The sequence below is a fragment of the Crocodylus porosus genome, unplaced genomic scaffold (assembly GCF_001723895.1).
Source record: "Crocodylus porosus isolate Cpor-Errol unplaced genomic scaffold, CroPor_comp1, whole genome shotgun sequence".
NCBI classification, from domain to species: Eukaryota; Metazoa; Chordata; order Crocodylia; family Crocodylidae; genus Crocodylus; species Crocodylus porosus.
The window spans coordinates 4,524,984-4,543,988 of record NW_017728934.1 but is presented as its reverse complement, the minus strand read 5'-3'; the positions used below and the strand labels follow the sequence as shown (position 1 = coordinate 4,543,988).

The 19,005-nt window shown below is 47.0% G+C and overlaps 1 protein-coding gene across 1 annotated transcript in view; it reads right to left on the bottom strand.

Moving 5' to 3' along the window:
• Positions 1-19,005, bottom strand: part of DENND2D (DENN domain containing 2D) — a 43,506-nt gene that overhangs the window by 14,722 nt on the left and 9,779 nt on the right. Inside the window, exons 2-7 of the mRNA XM_019546363.1 lie at positions 10,194-10,372; positions 8,462-8,574; positions 7,363-7,432; positions 4,065-4,142; positions 3,518-3,658; positions 642-790 (exon numbers count right to left, since the gene is read on the bottom strand). Coding sequence (XP_019401908.1) covers positions 642-790; positions 3,518-3,658; positions 4,065-4,142; positions 7,363-7,432; positions 8,462-8,574; positions 10,194-10,372 — 730 coding nt within the window. The remainder of the gene's footprint in view (positions 1-641; positions 791-3,517; positions 3,659-4,064; positions 4,143-7,362; positions 7,433-8,461; positions 8,575-10,193; positions 10,373-19,005) is intronic.

The following is a 19,005-nucleotide window of genomic DNA, read 5'->3' as shown; positions in this document are numbered from 1 at the left end:
ATGATCCTCCAGGGTCTCTTCCAGCCCAAATGTCTATGAAATCTATGAAACTAAGGAAGACCACAGCAGAGCAGAGTATTTTTGACAATATGGATTCCTATTTGAAACCCATGGGTTTTTCTTGTAAATAACGTGTAGGCGTTTGCACACCTAACAGTGTTAATATTGCACAGTACCCTTAAAAGGGTCTCTTGACACCCCGTGGTACCATGGAAACATGGCGGAGAATCACTGGTGTTGCCCATTCAAAGCAAACTGCACAAACAACCTGCTTGCACAACTACCAAGCACAATGCCCAGAACACCTTACACCAACAACACCTTAACTTGATGCCAGTGCAATGACGCAAGTGTCAGTGCAAGGACAGCAATATGTCAAAATCTGCTTGACAGACCCAAGTAAAAGGAGCATGCTCCGCAGGAAGGCAGAAGCGTTCAAAGTCCATGCGAATCGGATTGTGGAATAAAATTCCCTCCTGATCCCAATATGGCAATCAGTCTGATCCTGTGCTTCTGACACACTGGGAACAAACAGTAAGGTCTAGGGCATCTACAGGCTATACTGCAGAGCTGGGGAGTCACACGTGCCTAGCACTTGAGAGCTGAGCATTGAGTTCCCAGGACAAATGCGAGGGCCCTACCTGAGTTCCTCTGCCATAAAGATGATGCGACGCTCTAGAACCGCAGAGGCAAAGATCTGTATGATGATCCGTGGAGTGAGACGCTGCAAAAGAGCCTGAAATTCCACATGTTCCAGCCGGGAGTCCAGGGGCCGCGTCAGTTCAATGAGCTGTTGGGTGAGAGATTGAACACTTTGTGATCTAATGAGTCACAAATTAATGACATTAAAGCACTGGGCTGGCCCTCGCTTGCTACTGCAGGTTAAAAAAGGAAAAAGCAAAAAGGCAAAGTGATACTAGATGAAAAGCATGCTAGGAAGATTAACAGTAATTAGCATGGATTTTATCAGCACCCACCATGTGCCAGACATGTCACAGAAATTGTCCACCCCAAAGAGTTTCCAGTGCAAGGTGATGTCTATACCTACCTGCCTCTACCAGTGGCAGATCTGGAACAGACAACCGCTACATCCACAGGTCAAACTGTTAAATAGCATGTAGACTGTGTGGTGGATCACCTTGTCCACACTGGGAATCCAACTATTTATGCAGGTGATCGATCACCTTGTCCCCAGGCAAGCCCTGGTTTTCCTCGTGTGCCCCAGGCAGCCATGACATGGCTTGGAATCAGGACAAGCTCCCAATAAAAGAAGTTTTCAGGGAACGGCTGCTTTATTAACATAGATAGTATAGCTAGATAATCCCCAACACCAACGATCCACAGAAGGGTTTCTGATAACAGCAAGTCTCGCAGCGAGGATCTGAAGGCAGCACTGAGGACAGGAGCTGGGTAGAGCTACTTGGAAAGGGACGGACAAGGGCAAAATAGAAAAGCATGCACCTAAATATCTGGAGAGTCAGGTTTGGCCTGCCCTGGTTTGGCTGAAGGATTTCTTTGATCTTGTTCATATACCGACTTCCACTAATATAAATAGCTTAGCTCACAAGGCCACCTCCACTTAAACATTTCAAGCCTGTGTGTAGACAAGCTTTTGAGGCTTCAAGGTACTGTGGGCCTGTTTTAAATGGGGTGATGGTGTTAAATCCTTAACAAAAATGCCCAGTCTCCAAAGTGTTTATTAGCTGTTGGACTGTACTGATATTAAGGCCAGAAAGAACTGATGACCATCACATTGGATATCCTGAATAATACATGCCAGAAAGCTTAATTCAGTTTTTCTAGTAACCTAGTTTTTCTAGTTATGGGTAAGCTAAAGCAAATCTTTCTTTCTGAAGAGGTACACAGACTCAATTTAAAAACTACAGGTGATAAAGAATTCACTGTGCTCCTAGGCAAAATGTTCAGATGGATAACTGACCTCAGTCCAATTTCTGCAGCCTGTTTTAGATAGAATTTTTCTCACTTCTGATGGTTGGAAGTCAATCTGCCTTTGTCTGCTGGCCCTGTACCACATAGCTGCTCATAAAATCCAACGAAGATGCCTTCTAAACATATTTTCCAGAGGCCACAGCGTGCATCATCACAAAAGAGATAAGCAGTTATGGGATGGGGATATGATCCACCTCTGCCTTACTTCCTGTACATGGAGTCTCTCTACACATGCACTCTACTTGTAAAGTAGTTTGAGTAAGGCAGCACACTCCCAAGATGCAGTACCATAAGTAGAATTTGATTTTGATTGAACTAAGCAGCCCCTTCACAGTGGAGACGGCTACAGAATCAGAGGGTTTAGTATAACACTGGGTTTGGTACAAGTCCTGGTAACTGTTTTATATGGAGGCCAGTCACACAGTCCAGTCCAAATAGCTGCTTTCAGACCATCCCATCATTTTCTGATGTCCCTCAACTTCATTCCAGCTGCCTGCATGTGCTTCCCACATTCCCTCCAGTAATGCTCCCAGAGCCCCTCAAGCCTCTGCAGTTCTGCAAGCAGCCAGAGCATTAAGCAACAGGCAACAGCTTTGCACAATATCAGCCCTCTTCCTGGATGATGAAATCTCCTGTGACACAATGACAAGTTCGCAGGGATGGCCCGGTGCTAGAGTGCGCAGACAGCACGATCTGCTAAGTTACACAGAGGGTCCCACATATATGTAACCACGTGGCTGTAAAGTTACCTGGAAAGACTCCTGTATGATTGCATGCCTGTAAAAAAAAAAAATCAAGGCCTCGTCTACACAGGGACATTTAGCATCTATACAGACCTTGGAGCTCATTCAGCCTCCAGCACAGCTCCCACCAGTTCCAAACCGCATAAGCCATGGCGGTACGAACCTTAGTTTAGAACCACGTTACTTCAGTGCAGCTATGCAATGCAGAGAAGGCCCTCTGGGCTCACCTCTGGTAGACAGCTTGTGCAGAGTGGATTTAGCTATGCAAATGCAACACTGACACAGGCACAACTTTACTAAATTAAGTTAACCACAGACATTAGCAAGGAGTAAATTGATTTTTATGCCTCTACATTAGATCTTTTTACAGTTTCCCTGGATGGATATTTTTTAAATTGATTCAATTAAAAATGATGCAATTTTCTAATGTAGAACATCTAGCACTCAGAGCGGAGCAGAGCACAGAGAAGACTGCAGTGTGAAACAAGTTTCAAGAGGTGTGAATGTACCCTTCATGGCAGGGAGGTGTTAATGCAAAGCTCAATGGAAATAATTACATGCCAATGGTTTTTAACTCTCTCAGCAGATCACTCTTGCAAAAACTTTGCACCAACTACTTTTTTGCTGCTGAACTTGCTCACCCAAACATGTTTCCAGTCTCTGCTGAAGCAGGGGGTTCCCCCCCACACACACACACGCCTCCACCCACTCCTGCTCCAACTTCTCCTCCTCATAGCAATATTAAGTGCAGTTCCCAATGTGGGGGAAGCTGCTAGCCATGTGGCTGAGCCTGACTGAGCACATAGTAGTAAGCCAGCACAAACCTCTGTCCCTGACTCTGGGATGAAGCTTTTGATGGTGACGGTTTTTCCAGGCGCAGGGAAGGGGGATTCACGGAGGCCCTGCATGAATGGATAGATGACTGCCATAGAGATCTGACGCCTCTTCTCCACTTCATCCAGGATCTAAGGGAAGAAATGACTCTTCAGACACAGCAAGGCAATGAAGCACTGACAGACACCCTGCCTGTGGGGAGCAGCGGCTGCACTAGACTCGTGCTCCTAGGTTCACGTTCTGAGCACCCAAACAGGCCAGAAGTTTCCCCAGGTGAGGTCTGCACTGTTCACTTATTACAGCATACAGCCCCAGCTGCTCAGTGCTCCTCAATCCTGTCCACTCCAGTGCCATCTCCTTCTCCAAACAGAGGTGGCCTTCAGTGCCTGGGCCATCTCCGCCTACTCCCACAGGAAGAAATCCTTCCCTGCACCAAAACAGGGAGATTCTTACCAACACCCACAGACCACCAGCTGCCTGGGCCAGGCAGGCAAAATGATCCAGCATATGGAAGTGTATGGGACTTGGTGCTCCTACCTTGGAGAATAATCCAAAGCAGCCCAGACAGCTAATGATGCAGAAAACTTCAGGGAGACGAGCTCCACGGCCAACAGGCTGAAATGGGGATGGGTGCACAAAAGAGTTAGCTTGACAACATTAGGTATGAAGCACAAAAAGCAAAGCCACATGGCTACCCCATCACCCCATGGGTCTGTTTGCAGGGCACTGCCAACAGCAGCCACAACTGCCTCCATAAAATGGAAGTAAGGAAGGTCACAGGACAAGCTGCAAAGGAGCCTGAGCCCAGCCCTGCTCTCCTCCAGTCAGTGCACAGATACTTCTTCCCAGCACCAGTCACCTATACACATACTGGTCTGCAAGGTAAGAGGGATGACCATAAAAGCCCTCCTGTCCTGCAGTGCTCTAGGTCAGTGATTTTCAACCGGAGTGCCACAACACCCTGGAGTGCCACAACTTTCTTTCAAGGGTGTCACATCCTGCTAGCACTGTTAAGTGTGCAAACATGATTCACAAGATCAACCCAGAGATAAACAGAATTTCCCAGCGTTTAACACATTCTGACTTGCTGTGGTCTTTCCAAGTTCTTTGCAACAGAAGAATTACTTTATTCTTTTTCTGTGGTCAAAAAAATGTGTGAAAACGAAGTGCTGGCATTTTCGGAGGGGTCCCCTGAGCCTAAAAATTTTGAGAACCACTGCTCTAAATGAAGACTATGCAGACCTCCCAGGGTAAGAGTCAGCAACAGGCCTGATCCAGCCAGCCAAGCAACTGTATCCAGCCTGTAGAGGCTACAGACATCAGCAGCAATGTGGTGACAAGAGGGAGAGGCCCAACAGTGTGAGTACAGGTGGGCAACAGAGGCACCAGCACCGATTTACAGATGCCTCCAGGTCCACTCGGTCTGCTACGGAGCAGCTGGCCCTGGTGTATTCCCCTTTACTTCCCTGCTCCATGCATTCCTTTGCACCTGAGCTGTTTCTCTGCAGTGCTGCTTGCTACCACCCATCCCATCTGCTCTCTCTCTTGCCCTCCTACAGCAGCTGCTGCTTCTCCTGCTGACAAATTCATCACTGGTGGCATTTAGTGGCCCTTCCATAAAGGCTGCCAACCTCTGCCCATGGGCAGTAGATTGCACTGAAATGTCCACCAATTACACTCACATGGGGATGTGGGGAGTAGGGGCAGAGGCATGGAAGGGAAGCAGAGCATCAGGAAAGCATGTGAGGAACACCCAGGCAGGTTTGAGAGATGAGGTCAAGGACACATAGGGGACTGGAGGTCTAAAGCAGAGCAGACGCATAGGCAGGTGATATCCAGGCAGGGACAGCATGCTGCAAATGCTACAGGAGAGCTGTCATTCTCCTTGCACCCTGCCTCACTTCCTGCAGCCTCCAGCATGGCATGCAGGCAGCTGGTCGCATAGGCCAGGAGGGATTCAGCCTTCCACCAAAGTAGAAGTCAGCACCAGCAAAAAAGCCCCTGTACAGTACAAACTACAAGGCCGGTCATGCGTCATTTGGTAAAGACTGGATTTGTGCAAGGAATACACTAGAGGTGAGCCAAGTAGCACAAGCTTGTTTTAGTCCAGTGCACAAAGGGGCTTCAGAGTGTCAAACGGGGGGTCAAGTGCTTTCAGAAAGCAGCTGGGACTGAGTCATCTCCCCAGGCACAATGTAAACCAACAGCTCAATGTTACCCTCCCAGAGACATTTGCAGTTTGACAGAATTGAACCAGACAGATTCCAGAGCCCGTGAGCACTGCTGTGCTATTACCATGGTGCAAAATAATTGCAATAATTCCTGTTGCAGAGTTAACCTCATATTTTGCCACAGAATGCCAGGCCTTGAGTAAAATGAACACCAGGGACCATGAACCTTGCTACAGGATAGACACAAGAGCTTGTATAGTCCACAGGTCCTCAGCTCCAGAACTGTACTCTAAAATCTTAGCAAAAAATGCAAGAGATCCTTTCAGGTCCTTCACTGCTGCTCCTGAGACCTGGGTCTCTGGCATCCTCGAGGGTGGCTACAGGGCTTCATTACCTTACATTGCGGGCTGGGCGGTTGTGGAGTGGGAATGTGTAGATGGGGCAGGGTTGAGAGCAGAACAGACATCCCCTGGGGACCGGCAAGTAGGTTAGGTAATTTATGTACTGGTAGTGTAGCTGCAGTGCTGTGGGGAAGGAACAGCTGCTCTAATCACTGGTGCTTGTCACAGGAAATGTACTGGTATAGACTATGCCAGCATAAGGTGTTTTTACACCAGAGCTGTTTCCATACTAAGGGTTTGTACACATACTGTAAAAATATTTCACTTCAGTAAAAATATTACACTCCTAGCAAGAATAGTTACACTGCTACAAAAATATGGGGATGCCTTAAAAGATGACTGTATAGATGACTCAATTATTAAACATGTCACTGCTGATTGTTTTAGCAAATACTTCTTGCTTAATTTGCTTGATACTCTGCAATCCCCAAGTGCCCCTCCACCTCCACAGCACCTTCTGCATTACAACTAGGCACTGGCACTACATAAATCTGTATCCTATTGAAAAATGGTGGCACAAAGCCAGCATACAGTATAGATGCATCAAATCTCCCTTGAATATCAAAGTAACTCACTGAGCACCGTACTGTTATTCATGTTCATATTTTAAACCCTCCTAATAAATCTAGCTTATCTCCTGCCATCCAGTTACAACAAAGGGCTGCAAAATCTCATGATCTTGCCACAGACTTGAGAGGGCCCTGCACCTGAGTACATGATAACTTGGACATAGTTCACTGGTAAGTATCTTCTACTTCTTAAGCAGATGGCATACAACTCAGCAGCCAAGTAAAAATCAGTCTGTCCTCCTGCCTCTCAGCCATCAATACTCTTGAATGTAGCTGTTCCAGTCTAGCCCGCTCTCTCTGAAGATGCTCCAAAGATAATTTACTCCACAGATGTTTCAGTTTGTTCTTGGTGGATAACAGTAGTAGCACCAAAATGCCAGCTCTCCTCTTCCTTTTTTGCACTTTTCTCTCCTCTCCTTTTCTCTCCACTAATATCCATGCATACACCACCTAGACATAAGCTAATGCTTACTGATAAAACAAGACTCTGAAGAAGCGCTGTCCAAAAGAGACAATCACAGTGCACTCCTTAGTCTCTCTGCAGCTGGCTCCCTAAGGAAAGCCCAAAGCTGCTTGGCTTGTGTTGGTGGCACAGTATATGGGGATGGTGCTGAGGTCCTTCTCCTACAAGCAGATACTGCAGAGTAGCTCTGAGCTAGCAGGGAAAGGGATTATTAAAAAACGGGATGTTCACCAGCAAGCGCCTGCAGTAGCCAATCTTTCTGCTGCCATCAACGTTGGTCAGGACGAAAGAAAAAGTTTCACTGAAAGAGAAGAAGATATTTGATGTTATTGCTCTGCTAAGTATCGAGCAGAGAGAGCAGCAGGCCCTGAGCAAGGGGAGTGGGGGATTTAAGGATAAGAGCCGCTGCCTGAAGGTCCCAGGAGAATACTGTCCTCTCCACAGCCTGGCTCCCTACCCTTCCACTGACCCATCCTCCCAACAGATGGACCATTCCCCTAATTACCAACTACATCCACCGAGCAGGAATTAACAGAGGAGCTGAAATTAATAATACCCCTAAACAGCCGAGACAGAGCTCCTTTACAACAACCTGCCTTGAACAAAGTAGTAACAAATCAACCTTTTCTTAGCAGAATTTCCTGTTCACCTCACAGCAATGCCCAGAGGTCCCACAGTGCTGTATTGAAAAAGAGACCTGGCCATAAAGAGCTTTGAAAAAAACCCCTCTCAGTAAAATACAGCTGGGGAAATGCCTTGCTCTTTGAGCACCCTATATAAATCAGCCAGCCAGATACAACTTAGGGTAATTAGGGAGTTTAGGTAATTAACATAGTAACTTATTTTGCTTGTAGTATTATGGAGATTTTTGTTAGAGTTAGAAGGCTGATGGACACAAACACAGGATGCTGTCCTTTGAGGAGAAATAAGAGTGACACCAAGAACCAGAGTCTCAAATGCATACTCCTAGGGGACAAAAAAAGCTCTTGGGATAGAGACATCTCCATGCCCTGCATTTACACAGCGCCTATCACAGTAAGGCCCTGATCTAGAGCTGGGGCTCTTAAGTACAACTACTCTATGTGATCATCATGAACAGTAAAACAAAAAAAAAAACAGGTCAATATTAGGACAGCACCTAGGCCAGGAGAAGAAAATAGAGCAGGGATTACAAGGCATTAACCTGCTGTCAGGCAAAATTTAAAAACAAGATAACTATGAGAAATCTCTCCCCAAGTGCTAGGCTCCCCAGTCAGGCTAAGGCCCCACACACCTGCCTCCAGCACAGGTATCATACTGGTCCCTTTGCCCAATTCACATAGGAAGTTACCTAGTGTATTCTGTAAGTGGAGCCCAGTTTTTGCCATCGGGGAAGCAGAACAGAGGGATGGCTTGAAGCAACCTCTCCTCCTCCTCTTTCTGGCCCCTCAACATGTTTTCACGCTGCAATGAAAATGAAGCAAGAAAGAAAAATCAAAAATGAAAGAGAATCCTAGGCTTCTTGCCTGAGGGACCAGATCTGAACTCTCCAGTGAGGAGATGCAAACCAGGACAGAGACACATCAGCAGAGCTAAAGGAACCACAGCTGGAACGTCATGGGGTGCTCTGTGTCAGGATTCAGGTTCATTCACAGAGTAGTAGAGGGACCCAGGACTGAAACAAGACATGACCCAGCCCATCCTCTTGCAGCATCCTCCTCCTTCCAAATCAGTGGTGCTCCACCTATGGCCTGCAAATGACAGCAATGTCATCTAGCCCACGGGCTTCCCCACAGTCCAGAAATTTCATGGTGAGAAATGTGCTCGCAGCTCTGGCTGCCATCATTCCCGCACTGCCAATTTCCAGGCCTGTGCACTAGATCAGACCCACAGCCTGATCCTGTGCAGGAGATCCAGCCCCATGACACTCATCTGGCTCACATCTGGCCAAATAGGTTGAGTACAACTGCTGTAGACTTTCCAGTGTGGACAGAAGGACCCCCCACAACAGCAGCTGCCTCACTCCCCAGGGGTGCATTGCTTTTGCTGGTAGCAACAGGTCCATGTACAAGGCTCAGAGACACTACTGTGTCTGAAAATAAAGGATTCAAAGCTGGAAATGAAGCAGCATAAGGTCAATAAGAGGCAATCCTATACAGCAGCCAGATTCCCTAGCTTCTATAAAGTACAATCCTACAGAAGCGGGGCCATGAACCACAAAGGATTCAAAGAAGAATATTATGTATATGCACTCCATGCTTGCACAGGCTCTGCAGATACTGGGAAGTGGCCAAATTGTGCCAACCTAACTTACACCATAATGGTATAAACAATGGAACCTCCTTACCATCAGAGGTCATGAACAAATTGAACTGGTACTAACGGGGCATGACCTAGCCCAGGTCTCCAAGGAAAAGATTCTTATTAGCATAATATTAATTAAGCCTCCATGTGGAAAGCAAAATAAAGCCTGCCAGCATTAACGGGAATTCAAGTGTTTCTTTTGGGGAGCAGGAAGAGAAATACAGAGCTCAGATGCTATGAATTGTCACGGGCAAAAGATTTTGCAGCTATAGAAATGAGAATTGTTTTACTCTCCCCTCCTTTCCTCTATTCACTTGCGACTCAAGGACTGCTGCTCTTTGTTCCCATCAGGGATTTGTGCCCTGCTTTCCAGTGTTAACAAGGGAAACATCTTCACAAACCTGTTGGTACTATGATAAATGCAGCAAAGGTGTGCCCTGGAGCAGGGCGCCCCTCCTAAGGTAAACTGGCTTCCAATAAGAAGCACAATTTTTGCCTCCACATTTCACGCAAAAGGTGTCAATCCCCTTGAAATCTTCCATGCTACAGCTCATGCCCAGTGAAGCTTGGGGCAAGTGAAAAGAGAATTTCAGAATTTGGGATTCCCCTTTTCAGTCTGGCCTTCTTTGTTTCCTTATTCTGGATCCATTTGGGGGCCAGTTTACTCCCCTCAAGAGTAAGTTATAAAAGCCCTATGGCTTAGGGAAGCCCATGGGTTTGGCGCTGACATCTAATAAATATATGCACACTCCAGTTGCAGGACAGGCCCAACTCCTTACCTTCGGGAACTGATAGGTTATTGTGGGCTCATAATCTCCTCCTGACTTCTTCTTTAGTGAAACCACGACTAGATACTCAAAGAAGAACTGTCCTCCTAGATAAGAGAGGGAACTTCGCTCTCCCGCTTTTCTTGGAGCCTCGGGTGTGCAATCCTCAGCAGGTGACTCCCGATTTCCTTCTGTAACCAAAAGATAAGAGTGCATGATAGAAAGCGGGCAGTGAATTGTCCTTACACCAGAATGAGAGGTGCACAACAATTTCTAAACTCTCCCAACCCCCCGTCAGCCCTTAAGATGGCTTCAATGATCCTGAATTCAGCTCAGTCAGCAGAGCACAGGCCACCGGGTCCTGTATGAGAACGAGGAGACAGAAATCATGGACACAGAGGCTGGGTCAGAACCGGGACAGAAAGCAATAAGGACTGCTGCTAAGGCAGACTGAGTTAATACCATGCAGGGAGAATGAAAAGGGCTTTTAATGAGTTTGTTAAGGGAAAAAGGAAATCCTACTGGGTGTAGGAAAAACTGCCTGGCAGCTTCCGGAGAGCAGGGAATTGGAACAGCAGCGATACTGGGACATGAATCTGTGCTTAAGGTTGCCCAAGTCATTCTCAAAAAGTCTGCTGCAAGCCTGTGGTTCCTGTAGTCATTCAGGTGTGTTCAACTTCCACAGCTGATTCTGAATGCAGGGCAAAGTAAGTGAAGAAAGGACCAGGATGAGGCACCTCCTAGCAGCAACACAGCCAGGCACACGGAAGATGCAAAGGGTGTCAAGGCCTGCATTATAATACCACCTCACCTAAAAACCATCTTAAAATTAAGCCAGATTTTTAAATAAATCGATACATTTGGGGCTATTTTTATGTGTCTTCTGGTTTCAGAGACTCTACCAAGGAGCTGACAGCTAGTTTCCATTTAAAAATGTGAGATTCTCATGAAATGTTTTGTTTGTAACCATGTTTATTACAGTAGGTCCTTAAGCCGCTGCCAGGCACTACACTGAAGATGTGAATAGTCACAACAAAATGGGGAGCAAGCCATAAAGTGATCACATAAAATGTGCAATAATTTTGTGGCTGGTTCCTATCATGCCTTAAATTGAACAAGTGGCCAGTGCACTTCCAAGGCTAGGAGCAGCAACCAGCTGAAAGGGGCTCCCAGCTTGCTACGTACACTGTGCACCTGGCTGGCTACTTACTCATGCAAGGGAAGCCCAGGATCACAATCAGGATCCCAGTGCTGGCAATAAGGGTGTGATGGGGATCTGATTATTGATGCCAAAATCACACCTTCCGCCATGCACACGTGCCATGGAAGAAGGCACAGTTATTGGGATCAGATCCCGTTGCACCTTTAACTGAACGTCTGCCAGCGGCTTAACCGTCACCCACCATCACAGCCCCCTGGTGACAGGCTGTGACCAAGCACAGAGTAGTGGACAGCTCCCCGTCTAAACTGACTCGCCAATGTGGGAAAAGGGGACAAGTGGGGATTAAAGAACAAGTAATAGCTCAAAACTGAACATAAAAAGCTACAAGGACTAGGAGCACCATAGTGCCCTCAAATTAGCCCTGTAGCTGTGCTGGGAGCAGGTGACACAGCCCTTAGTTGGCTTTTGGAGTGTGTCTACACAGCACAGTGATGGTTCAAATATTGCTTTAATCTGGCCAGCCAGGACAACAATAGCAGGAAAGAGGCAGAGGCTCTGGTTTCAGCTCAGGCTGGCAAGCCTCACCTCCTGGAGATTTTATATGTTAGTAGTTGGGTGGCTAACCTGCACTGAAGCCCAGGCCACCACATCCTTGCTGCTCTGGGTCCCTGAGCTAGCTAGTTAAAACTAGTACAGTCAAGCCCACCTGTGCTGCCATCACACCGTCACTGGCGGTGTAGAAATACAGGTAAAGCTCGGTTTCCAAACCACTCTGAATTCAGATTTGGCTGTGCTGTCAGCCCTCACGTAACATCAAAGGCTTGGATGCTTGAAAGAGAGCAAAAAATGTCTTGAAAGGAAAGCTGAAGGTGATAAAAGAGTGCATTTTTCATTATCATTTAATTAAAAAAAAAGGGTACAGTTCATGTTCAAACTACCCAAAAAGAGTCCAATAAAAATTAAATCAAATGCACAGATTTCAACAGTCAGTCCTGACAACAGGTTCTCAACTCTCATGCTTTTTATAGTGGTATCTCTTGGGGGTTTTCTTTGGTTGGTTTGTTTTTTTTTTTGAAGCCCCAACTCTGGGAAACAAGTGACACCACGAGGCTCTCATTTTTCATTTCAAAATAAGTTTCCAGCTCTGCCGGTTGTGAAGAAAGGTGGGAAAATGTTCTTCCTAAAGGCTCAGAACCGCAGGGCCAAATACGAAGAACCCAGCACATTATCCTTCAAAGCCTCACGGCTTTTAAGTCGAGCGAGTGGGATCCTGGAGGAACACGACTTATTGTTTTTGAAACACAAGAGACTGGCAACACTGGAACCAGGTTAAATGTATTATCATAGTTAAGACAAGGGTTACTGTAGTAACTTCCAGAGTTTCCATAGTAACTTCCTCGGCTCTGCCGTTGTTCCCGGCTTTCCAAATCGCTCACCTGTGACCAGTAAATTCCTCACCTGCTCCCAGCTCCGAGGGCCAGCAGCAAGGCTTGCAAGCTGGAGCAGGAACACTCAAGCCATTCCAGCTGCGGTGTAGGGAGAACAACCTTTTTACAGGATGGAAGTTGCAAGTTTTTTATGTCTTTAAAACAAAGCCATGTTGTCTACTGGAAATTTTGGAGCTATGCTCCCACTCTCACGCCATTTCTGAGCCTGGCTCATTTACAGTCTCTACGGCCAGTGTCTAAAACCCACCGCCCGCTCTAACTGTGATCTAGGGTTCAGTGCTGGTCAGATATCCAGCTAGCCAAGACCGGCCTGTTCTTGACAAAACTGCTGGAAGGAGAGCTGAGCACGCGTGGCATGGTGATATCTGGGCCTGGTGTCTGCCTCCTTCAGAATACAGCAATAAGAAATGCTAACTATGGAGCCGCGCCTGCAGCTGAGTTGCTGCCCTGCAGCTCTCTTGGATGATACCCATCTTATTTTAAGCAAGAATGAGGTCCTGGCTCATACAACTTCAGACTTAAAACTGTAACTATCATTATTACAAAGTACGTTGTTCTCCAATCCCTATCCCTCTTCTTGATATCAACTGCAAATAAAGTGGAGAAGGAATCTGAGGATCCAGTGGTGGCTCAGTCCCTCTCTCAGCAGCTTACGGAGCATGTGGGATCTACAATGCCCAGATGTACAGTAGAGTACTGGACATCCTCATGTCGCTTTTCCCTCTACCTGGAGCGGAAGGGCTGGCTTTCACATCCAGCATCATCCCTCTTTAATGGTCTCTCACATGTCAGGTGCTTTAAATAGGCCACTGACAATCCTATTCGTCTCCATTCAGACGAAGGGCAAGGGTGCAGCACTCTCCATGTAAGCTGGTACCTGACCTCTCCCAGTCCCCATGCCCTGGTTATGTATTCTTAAGGAAGGAATATCCTTGTCTTAGGTGGCACTGACAGTCTTGGGTCAGAAAGACATGCTAGAGCCTGATCCAGATGCCACAGCAACACCAGTCCCCGTACTAACGCTGAAACGCCAGAACCAGCACAAGGAAATATGACATGAGCAATAAGTCAGCATTGCAACAAGATTCTCCCTATTCTCCCCTCCCCTCCCCCTTTCCTTCCTTCCTTCCTTCCTCCCTCCTCACCCCTCCCACGTGAGTGTGGGGGAACCTTAAGTCCTTTGGTTGCCTGTCTCCCTTCAGCTCCCAATTACTCAATGGCTTTCATTCATGCTGCTCTCCTACCTCTGTGCTTACACTCTCCAATGCAAACTTGTGCTGACAAAACAGATTACACAGGTGAAGAGAGGTGGCTCACTGGGGCATCACCTATTTCCCTGAGCAGAGTTACTGCCAGCTCCCAAACCTGCCACTTTTGCTCATCTATTTACTTCTGAGATGGTGGGGACAGAAAGTCTCTATATATCCACAGTGCAATTCCAGCTTAGACTGCAACCCTGCTATTACCATCTCCGCAATGCTTCCCACCACCAGTGACCCAGGAAGGGACAGTCCCCTCTAAGGAAGGGAAGGGAAGAGATTTATATTCAGGAGCCAAATTCAGAGAAGCCAGAATGGGATAACAAAAAGCAATCCATTTCCCAGATCTGCTCAGTGTTCACCATGCTCTTCCCACCAAAACTTGAAAGTTGTCCCTCTCAGGAAGCAAATTTATCTTTTACCGCCCCCCCCCATAAATTCTCACACGCAGGAAGGCAAAAAACAAGAGGGCAAATCTGACTTAGCTGATGGAAAGGGCAGAAGCAAGAGAGAAGCTAGGAGCAGAGGAGTGTCTCAAACAGGAGCTATGCAGTACAAACACATCCCTTGTTTGCTTTGGGCAGGTGGACATATGCATGACTGCAGCATTACAGGTGACGCACTCCCATCCCTGGGCAATAGAGCAAGCCTGTACTTCCCTGTAATGGTTCTGCAAGGTGCAGATGCCAGCAGTACCGCCACTAGCCTGACTGCTGCTTGGAACTGCCATCAAATGCAGATGTTTCTTCATCCACTGGGCACCTAGACAAATGTGCCCTTTCCTAAAAACAGATTAGATTTGCCATGTATGAGCTGTGGCCAGCCTCAGCAGTTGGCTCTGACGTTCCTGGAAGAGCAGCATTGTCACACACAACAGAGGGCACGTGGCAACTGATAAATGTAGAGTGATGTTTCGGGCCAGTTCCTGTGTGAAGCAGCTCTGGGTGCCTTTTGACTGGAACGCACTCTCCTTGTTGGCAGATCGGTAAGCTGTTGCCGCAGCTAACAGCAAGACCTGTGAGAACTGGAGGAGGCAGAATCCAGGTATTTGTCTTCCAACAGCACAACTCCCACACGTAAAATGAGGCCCAGTTCCACCGCATCTAGCCTATCCCTACCGAACCATGCAGTTTTGATCACCACTGTATGTCCTCTAGAGCTCAGTCAAGTCTAGATTTAAAAGAAAAGTACTACTACATCAGTATTCACGGGCGACAAGATAGAGAAGACTTCTGTCCAAATCCCTTCACCACATTCCCGGTGACTAAGCAATAGCAGATGGCTCTCGTTTAAAATCCTGCCACTTGTAAAACAGCCTGGGTTAGGTGCAACTATACTTTACAAAACTGCACCTCGCAATTGAGTCACCTTCATTAGAAACAAGTTAAACAGTTCATCATACTCCATTACGCAGCACGGCAGCCATCAAAGCCACAAATCCATCCCCATCTACTCTTATTAGATCAGAGTATGCTGAGGAAACCTAGGCAGCTATCTCAGAGTCCCTTAGCAGGACAGACTACTCTGCACAGAAAATCAGGAGAAAGGAGACCTAGCCAACCTGGTGAGACGAGCATGGTTAAAGGCCCCATGCACACACAATCCGTGCACTGAACTCGCACAGTTACAGCCAAGGTCATAATTCCCTATGAGGGAAAGAACCAGGAGAGCGGATGCCATTACAAGAGCCTAAAAAGCCAGATGTAGGAAGAACTGCTCACAAATTCAATTAGCATTATGGCCAAATCCTTGATCTACAGTGCACTTTTACAAACACTAACCAATTCATATGACACTGAGGAAGCTTCTGAGCCTGGAAGGGAAGATCCCTGCTTCTGCAAGAAAAGGGGGTTTAAGGCCACTACAGGGTTTAAGGCCAGGGAAGTACGATCACCCACGACACTTTCCCTTCCCAGCAACTCACAGAGCCTGCCCTGTTGACTGCAGGCTTTTGGGTGGCTGGGGAAGTGAATAAGGGGTTGAGGTGGTCAGCTGAAATTAACCCCCTTTGGTTATTGAGATGTGGAAGCAGCTCCCTGCTACCAGGGTGCAAGTGAACGTAGGAAGGATTCTGAGGAAAGAAGAAACAGGTCTCTTCTGGTTTTAAATGGGTGATAGGAATGCACAGGGGAAACAGCCCTGCGGGGGAAGGTGTGGTGCATAAGAAGGCAGACAGCAAGGCTGTGTCGTCATCCCAGAAGAGTCTCCTTCCCACTAGCAAAGCTCTGTCTATTTGGCTGGAAAAGCAGGTGCTTGGAGTGAACAGAAAGGGATTCCAGCACTGCAGCTGTCTGCTCCATGCAGGTGCAACTGAGTTCAGCCTCTTTCTTGCCTTGCCTGGTACAGCACTTTTGAAGGGCAGGGAGAGTGTCAAAAAAAGGTCCAGTCTACTTGCTGCAATTGCACCAGCCTAACTAGGCTGGCTTCTGACTCTGCTGCATTAAAAATCCATGTAAATCCCATTTGCAGATAAACCCAACCTGCGTCCCCCTAGATCTTTGACAGTGTTGAAGTACGGGGTGCAGAAGGGAAGTTTTCTTTCTTGCCTGGGTGAGAACAGAACTAGAAACAATCTTCAGGCTTCCTACACCCCTGCCAGCTCCACAGGGCCCACTGGTTCCCGCAGTGAAGCCATCAGGGCTTAAAACAGATAATTATTGTAATAGTTTAGAATCATTTGCATAAAATGTGCCATTTCTCCAGCTGCTGTTGCAAAATAGCCGAGTTGTGCTTCCTACTCTGTTTGCAACACGCAGCCACCCACCTGCCCAGTGAAGAGGAAATGGGTTTTATCTAACATGTTTGACTCCACAAACATTTTAAAAAAATATCAAAACCAGCCTCCCCTCAAAAAGCCAGGGAACTCAAAGCATCAGCCCACACAACACAGAGGAAACGGACATGCACACTACAGCAAGATTGGCTCGTCGGCTCTGCTTTCCTCCGAGTGACACCTCAGCCCTGCATGGCAGAAGGACTGCCCAGCCAGCACCATGTCTCAGGACATAGCTTCTTCCATGTGTCTATTATTCAGCCAGGCCTGTTTCCCCCATTCAAGGTATCTAGGATGTGAAAAGCAGGTGGTAAACAGCCTCTCTAGTTGCCAAGGCCAAAGTCCTGTGACAATATCTCGCAAAGCCACCATAAATGGCAAATGCTCACAACTCCCAGTTTTCTAATCAGGGCGAAAATATTTGCCCAGAGCTGCAATTCTGATCTCCTTATTGAGGCTGCTATCTCAAGGGCTGATGGAGCTGGACCCAGACAGGGGCAGAGTCTTGGAGGCAAGGGGTTTAGTTCAGTGCATCCGGTGAGACTCTCTCTGCTTCAGTTCACCATCTGGAAAATGGGGATCAGAACTGCTCTGCCTTAAAGAAATGCTGTGAGATGCAAGGTCTTCCTGGGGATAGCTTTACTGACCCAATAAAATCTATAACCAGTGAAACATATCACCAAAAACACCCGCTTCAGATGCATTTCGTGATGGACACAACAATGCTCCAACCCTATTGCAGGAACATTACCGCAGTGTAAGGGCCCTACTACACATTCAAATTAAAACTGAACAGAAAGCAGCTATAGAGTTGTTGCACATTTTCAAGCACTAACTTTAAAGCTGGTTGGTTCTTTTGATAGCTGGACAGTCATTTTTATCATGTGATAATTACTGGTTGTTCTAAATTTATGACACAATTAACCAGTTAATCCTGCAATAATTACTTTGCAAGCAAAACCAGTCTTCCTTTGCACCTGTGACCCATCTAAATATGTTATACTGTTAACTGCACAATACATTCAACATGCAGCAGGGGCTTAAACAAGGGAATTAAAGACACTCCTCTGCCCTAAAGTCTAGACAGATATCACACATGACCCCTCTACATGTTACATATATTATGTAATTAACTGGTTAATTCTGCAATTAATTCAGACAGGCTACACATACAAAGTAACTGTCCCACCACAAAAAGGTCATCTAGCTATAAAGCAAAAACTGGAAAATGTGTCTCAACCCTATAGCTAGTTGCTATGCAGCTTGAATTGGCACATGTAGCAAGAAACACAGATTTCATAGACATTAGGGCTGCAAGGGACCTTGTAAGATCGTTGGGTCCAGCCCCCTCCCCAAGGGGCAGGAAGTCAGCTGGGGTCAAAGGATCCCAACAAGATAAGAATCCAAATGTTTCTTGAAAGTGTCCAGAGTAGGTGCCTGCACCACTTCTGGGGGGGAGTCTATTCCAGGCTTTGGGGGCTTGGACAGTAAAGAAGTTTTTCCTTATGTCCAGCCTAAAATGGTCTTGCAGGAGTTTGTGACCGTTGGACCATGTCATCCCTTGGGGTGCTATGGTGAACAGGTGTTCCCTCAGATCCTCATGCACACCTTTATGTACTTACAGGCTGCTACCATGCCACCCCCGAGCCTCCAGGGACACAAGGGCCCTGCTACATGTTCAAATTAAAACCTGGATAGAAAGTAGATATAGAGTTGTCACACATTTTCAAGCACTAACTTTATGGCTGGCTGGCTCTTTGTATAGCTGGATGGTTGTGTTTTATCATGCAATAATTACTTTGCACATGCAGCCAGTCTGCATTCATTGCACGATTAACCAGTTAATTGCCTGATACTTGTAACATGTAGCAGGGGCCTACGGGCCCGGCTGCAGCGCTTCCTCTAAGCTGCGCGGCACCTGGCAGCACAACATTCGCACACCCGCGCACACCACACAGCTTAGAGGGAAGGCCGCCCAGCTGCACTTGCAAATGAAAGCTGGAAAGAAACCAGCGACAGAGTTTGTCACAGATTTTCAAGCACTAACTTTAAGGCCGGCTGGCTCTTTGTATAGGTGGAGAGTTGTGTTGTATCATGCGGTCATTACTTTGCACATGCAGCCACTTATTGCACGATTCACCAGTAATTTGCCTGACAGTTGTACCGCGTAGCCGGGGGCCTA